This window comes from Prionailurus bengalensis, chromosome D4 (genome assembly GCF_016509475.1).
Source record: "Prionailurus bengalensis isolate Pbe53 chromosome D4, Fcat_Pben_1.1_paternal_pri, whole genome shotgun sequence".
Classification (NCBI taxonomy): Eukaryota; Metazoa; Chordata; class Mammalia; order Carnivora; family Felidae; genus Prionailurus; species Prionailurus bengalensis.
In genome coordinates, this window is record NC_057359.1 from 27,572,825 (window position 1) to 27,578,723 (window position 5,899).

Consider the following 5,899-nt stretch of genomic DNA (forward strand, 5'->3'; position numbering starts at 1 on the left):
GGGATTGTTCCTCTCCCCAGTGTGTTTACTTTTGCCCGCCTGAATGTTTTGTAACAAATTTTTGTACTTTTTCAACAGACGTGTGAAAATGACTTTGAAGGGGTGTCCCAGGTTTCCTAAGACCTATTGGTAACAGATGTTATTGGCATGTTTGATTGTATGAGAATGTCTATAGCTAGATAGGGACACTCCTGGAGGAGGGGCTTGGGGGGGGTGTCTCAGTGGAAAAGGGGGGAGGGGTGAGAGACCTCTGGGTTATCCCCAAATTGTGTAGAGAAGAGTTAGAGGCAAAAGAAAGGGAAGACACTATCTGGGAGTTCTCTCCATAAAGGTAAAAACCAATGCAGGCCAGTCAGTTTTATCTTTTTAGCTGCTTCATTTACACATGTCTAATTGTTCATTAAATTAGAGGCAGAAATAATAGCCCTCATTTCTTGTCTTGTGCTGTATTTTAATTTCAGTTGATGGTTGATAGATTCCCCGGGGCCCCTCCACCCCCATCCTTACCCATTATTGGGTAACCCACAGTGTAACTCTGGAAAGTAACTACACCATATTCATTATTTAAAAACTCTTTACTGATGTACATATTTTAATAAAACAAATAACCAAAAAATACACAAAGCCATAGTTATTTAAAACATAGGACTTTTTTTTTAAACGATGTCTATAAAAATACAATGTTTAAGGCAGTTTGGAAATGCATTTATACATTTCTACAATGTCCATAAATTCTCTTGAAAATAACAATGTTAACTTCAAATCTATAAAATACACTGTACATTTTAAGACTGTTCTAGATAGAGCACACTTCACAATGGACTGTGGGTTTGGATCCCTGGTGACGCTCGGATTCTATACATTTCAGGGAGGAAAGTGTAACATGGTTGCAGATTTAAATTTTTAATTTCTTTTTAAAAATAAATTATTTCTGAAGCATACAATTTATAAAAATTCTATATACACAGTACAGCCACTGGTAACAAATCCCAGTTTTAATACACTTTATATAGAAGTACCAGAGTGTAGCACCCTGATAAAAGCAGAGGCAATATATTTTCTCCGCATATTTGTACATACAATTTGATGTAAAGAACAAAAATGACAAGACAAACATCATAAGAGGCTTTCATAGATGGCAGTGCACAGCTCTTTTACATAAAAAGTTGCATTGTTCAACACCACTAGCAACCCTTTAGATCAGCATCTTTTTGACCCTTAATCCTAAGAAATGTGCTAAGAGATCAGAGTGGTGGCAATGAAATTAAGGTCAAGGGCTCAAAGTTGCCCCAAACGAATTCAGGCATATTAACCCCTTCCCATTCCCCCTCCCCCGCCCAAACAGAATTCTGAGCGCTGACCAAGAGTAAACAAATGAATCAGTTAGTGGGACTTTTCTGTTTACTCACGATTGCAATGTCCTCACTGGCCACAATAAAAGTCGACACCGGCACTCCCCGCCCCCCCCCCCTCACGCCGCACAGTTAAAATGCTAATAAACAGCCCCTTTGCAAATGTAAATCTTCCTTCAAACTCCTGCTCCAAGCCCACTCCTTTGAAACTGTTAAGGCCCCACAGGTCAGTATCCTCTCTCCACATCCCACCCACCCACCTACCCACCCCCGCCTCCCCCATTCCATCCCCGGCATCCTAAACTCTAGCTAGGCCGGTTTCCGCTGGGCAGACGAGCTGGGAGTTTCTGGAGCCTGGAATGGGAGGGGGAGGATGTCCAAGAAGTCATGCTCGGGAGAGGACACGGGAGAAGTGCCAAGAGTCGTGCAGGAGAGACCCGCTAGGCAGAGTCTACTTAGTACACGCTTTGGAAAGTATCCAAACCATCCCCTCGGTCCCCGTGCCACAGGTGCCCCGGCGCAGGCCCTCCCGCAGCCCACGGCGGGGGACTCCAGGGCTAAAAGAGCAGCGGCAGCAGCGGCAGCAAGATGGAGGCGAGCGGGGTCCAAGCGCCTCCGGGCGCCGAGCGACCGCCGCCGCTGCTCCTGCGCCCCGGCCCGTAGGGCAGGTCCCCGCGGCCGCCCGTGGCTGCAGCGCCGCCGCCCGGGCGCGCCGGGTGCGGGACGCCGTCGTCATCGTCCAGCGGCTGCTCGCCGCCCGCGCCCCCGGCGCGCTGCTCGTCGTCGTAGTCCTCGTCGTAGTAATCGTCCAGGCCCCCGTCCGAGCCGCTGCTGCCCGGGCCGTTACCCAGCTCGGCACCGAAGCACAGGCGGGCCATGTTCTCCTTGACCGACTCACAGATGGGCCGCTCCAGGCCGTCGCACACGCAGTCGTTGAGCAGCGCCGCCTTGGGCACGGCCAGCATGTCCTCGATGACCGTGCGGCACTCGTCGGTGCAGCGCAGCCCGTTGAAGAGCTTGCCGCAGTAGGTCAGGTAGCGGCTGAGGGCCAGGTTGCAGCGGCTGTCGCGGTCGCAGCGCCGCCGGGCCTCGGTGCAGCCCATGACCCCGCCCGCGCCCGGGCCGCCCGCGCCGCCGCTGCTCGTCCGGGGCAGGCACGGCTCAATGGCGCGCTTGGTGGACTTGCAGTTCTCGTCCTGCGCGCAGTCACAGTCTTCCAGGGCGGGCCCGCGGCGCGTGTGGTTGAGCTGAATGAGCGCCGAGATGCAGTGGCTCGGGCAGCGCCAGCGCGACGAGAACGAGGCGGCCGAGGCCGGGAAGGCGGCGGCGGCGGCGGCGGCCCCCGGCGCGTCGCCCCCGCCGCGCTGCGCCAGTACGGGCGCGCACGCCTCGGCGTACTGGTTGTAGGCGTAGCTGCACTCCGGCTCCCCCTGGCACTGCAGCAGCGCCTGCCAGCAGATGAGGCGGCGGCCGTGCGCCAGCCCCGAGCCCCGCGGCGCCGAGCCCAGCAGCTGCAGCAGCGCCATCAGGCACAGCCAGGCGCCCGGCACGGTCCCCGCGCGGGCCCCGCCGCCGCCGCCCAGCAGCCCTGCCACCATCGCGGGCAGCGGCGGCCGCCGGGCGAAGAGGGGAAAGGAGACGAGGCGCGGGCAGCGGCGGACGCGGAGCCGGTGGAAAAGTTTGCCCCAGTCCTGCCAACTTCTTGCATGAGTGTTTTCATAAATCCATGCGCGCCGCTCGCTGGTGCCGCGCCGCTCGCAGAAGGTCGGGTCGCCCGCTCGCTCGGGCTGTGGTGGTTTCCCAGAAATGCACAGCCGCGGAGAGCCCCTCCGCTCGGCCCCCGGCGGTGGCGGGAGGCGCTCACTGCCGCCCCGGGGGGCTGCGGGCCGCGGGGCCGCGGCGGGGCTGCAGGACCGCGCGGCGCCGCGGGTGCATTTTGCTCCGCGCCTGCAGATCCGTTGTGCGGCCGCAGCGGCTCCTTCCTCCCGGGCTCAGCGCCGCGCCGCCGCCGCCACCGCCACCGCCGCCGCCGCCGCCGCTGCGGGCTCTAGCATCGCGCCGCTTCCTGGCTCGGGTCGGTGCGCTGCCCGCCTTCCCGCGGTCCTGGACGCCCGCGTCCCCTCCCCCTCCGCCCGCGGCGACCCCGGCCTCTCCGTGCTCCGGGGAGCCCTTTCCGGGCGGCGCGGGGAGAACAAGAAACTCGGCGCGGCCGGAGAGCGGCTCCCGGGCTTCCCTCGGCGGCGGCTTCTCGGGTGACAAGGGGCCCCGGGAGCGGATCCGCTGAGCCCGGCTGCGGACTCGCTGGCTGCGAGGCTTTAAATACAAAAGTGGGCCGGGAGCCCCCGCGTGGTGCCGCGGTGCCCCCTCATTATGCATGCATGGAAAAGCAAACAAACAAAAACATTAGCAACGCTCCTCCAGCTCGCCGAGCCCCGGCCCCGCGCGCTCCGAGCCTGCCCGCTTTCTCCTTTCTCCACTCTCTTTCGCCCTTTGCTCGGCCCCCTTTCCCGGCTTTTCGAGATGCTATTGGTCCTGCCTGTTGTTGTTGAAACTTTTTTTTTTTTTTTTTTTACGAGCCGCTGGAGTGGAGTGGGGTTGCGGAGTGGGGGAGGGCGGGGAGGGTGGTGGGCAGCTCACATTCAGGCATTCAGGGCTTGAAAGGAACGGCTTAAGGAGCCTGACAGAGGCCCGGGAGCTCCTCCTACTCTTAAGGAGGCTCGGATATGGAGCCCCGGCTCAAGCTCAGAATCAGCGGGCAGGGCTCAGGGGCAGCTGTTCGCATCAGGCTTTGCCACAGGCCTTTTTGTTGGGGTCTTTTTTTCCTTTTTTTTTTTTTTTTTTTTTTTTTTTTTGAGAGTTTTATTAATTCTCCCTGGCTCCCATCTGTGCCTTCGACTGGGTTCAGAATTCAGTTTGTTTATCTAGTTCCCTATCTTTGAGTCCTGATCACCAGTGAGGGGGAGTTAAGGGGGGGGGGGGGAGAATTTAATGTTGGACTTTGAAACTGAAGAAAAACGAAACAAAACCCAAACGCACACAAGAGGCCCACACTTCAGGTAGGAGAATGCCCATGAGATATTTACAAGGGCCCCGCCCCAACCACAGGGTCCCTCTTTGCCGACCTGGCAGGTACGGTTCTTGAGCCGGGGAGCCGTGTCAGTTGCAAGACATAAATCCGATCAATCAAATTAATTTCTTTGGGGCATATAAGTTTCTAACTCGGACGGCGATGAAAAAATAATTACAGCATTAAAAATCTTTAGGAATGTTGAGCAGCACCATATGGCCGCAGTCATAAAGGAAGGGGATAAACTGGCATGCAGCAAGGTTTCTATTAGAGTGGGTTTCAATCCGTCCCTCGGTTAAGGGAAGCCGCCTGGGTACAGCAGCCTCTGCAATCCAGGCGCGGGAGTTTGCAAACTACCTTAACTGTGGCGCAACGCAGCCTTCAACCACCAGAGGCACCGGGCTTCTGCGGCCTGTCAAAAACTGGCGCTTTTTTCCTCCCCTTTCCGTGGAGAGACTATCAACTCCATCTGTCACAAAAATTAAGGCTAAATCTCCTCTCCAAAAGCAGAGGGAGCCGGGGCTCCAGTGCGCGCAAAGTTGGGCCGTCCGCCTCTCCCCTGAGGCCGCGTGAATTAGAAATGGCAAAAGTCAGAACAGAGCCTCAGCGTAGGAAGATTTATCAGGCTGCAAAAGAACCCTCCCGTTCCTGGGGAGACGGCTGCATTCCTCAGAGGCTGTCTGCCTTGGGAAGCTGCACCTCGGCAATCCCCTTGTCCGCCTCCCCCCTAAAAAAACAAAACAAAACAAAGCACTTTAAAAGAAGCAGGTTGAGTTAAGGCAGACCATGTTGCTCTGATTTGAATAGTAGAAAACACAATATCTATCGTCTAAATGTATGTATGTATGTGTGTGTGTGTGTGTTTAATAGAAAAGCTGCCACTGTGTGGCCCATGAAAACACCCATTTCTCAGGCCCCGGGCTTGTTGTTATTTGGAGTTGTTGTCTCAGTTCTGCCAAGAGGACTTGGGCAAATCTCACTCTCTCTGAGACGTGAATCTTTCACATGGGAGGCTCAAGGCCACGTTAGACGCTTGAAATCAAATCTTTTCATCTTTAATGTTCTGTGATTTTAGGGGCATAAGGACAAGGTCAACATTCATCTGCATTTTTAAACTAATGTTTGTTGAGTTCCTTTAGAATGGTGGGTCTCAAATCTTCGTGAGCATGAGACTTGCAGGTTGGCCTTGTTAAAACCCAGCTCCTGGAGTTCCTGATCCAGTAGGGCTTGTGGGACCTGAGAATCTGCATTTCTAACAAGTTCTCAAGGGTTGCTACTGCTGCCACTTGTCTGGGGAGCAAACTTTGAGAAGCACTACTCGAGAGGTCCGTGGGCTGATTGTTGTGGTTTGCAAAACTTGCCCGTCTTGGCCTTAATTTTGCTCTCAGTGGGATTTAAGGGGGGCCAAGAGTTTTGTCTTCTCTGGGGATATCTCCACCCCAGACTGATGGTGTTCCAGGCCTGTGGAGCAATCAGCCGT

At 55.4% G+C, this 5,899-nt stretch overlaps 1 protein-coding gene across 1 annotated transcript; it reads right to left on the minus strand.

The window, feature by feature from the left end:
- Positions 1-631: 631 nt before the first annotated feature.
- GAS1 (growth arrest specific 1) lies at positions 632-2,988 on the minus strand. Its single transcript, XM_043565205.1, has one exon. The coding sequence runs from the start codon at positions 2,948-2,950 to the stop codon at positions 1,910-1,912; it is 1,041 nt and encodes a 346-aa protein (XP_043421140.1). The 5' UTR covers positions 2,951-2,988; the 3' UTR covers positions 632-1,909.
- Between the last annotated feature and the right edge of the window lie 2,911 nt (positions 2,989-5,899).

Excerpts from the sequence above, each read along its gene's own strand:
- GAS1 (XM_043565205.1), bottom strand. The coding sequence starts at position 2,950 with ATGGTGGCAGGGCTGCTGGGCGGCGGCGGCGGGGCCCGCGCGGGGACC.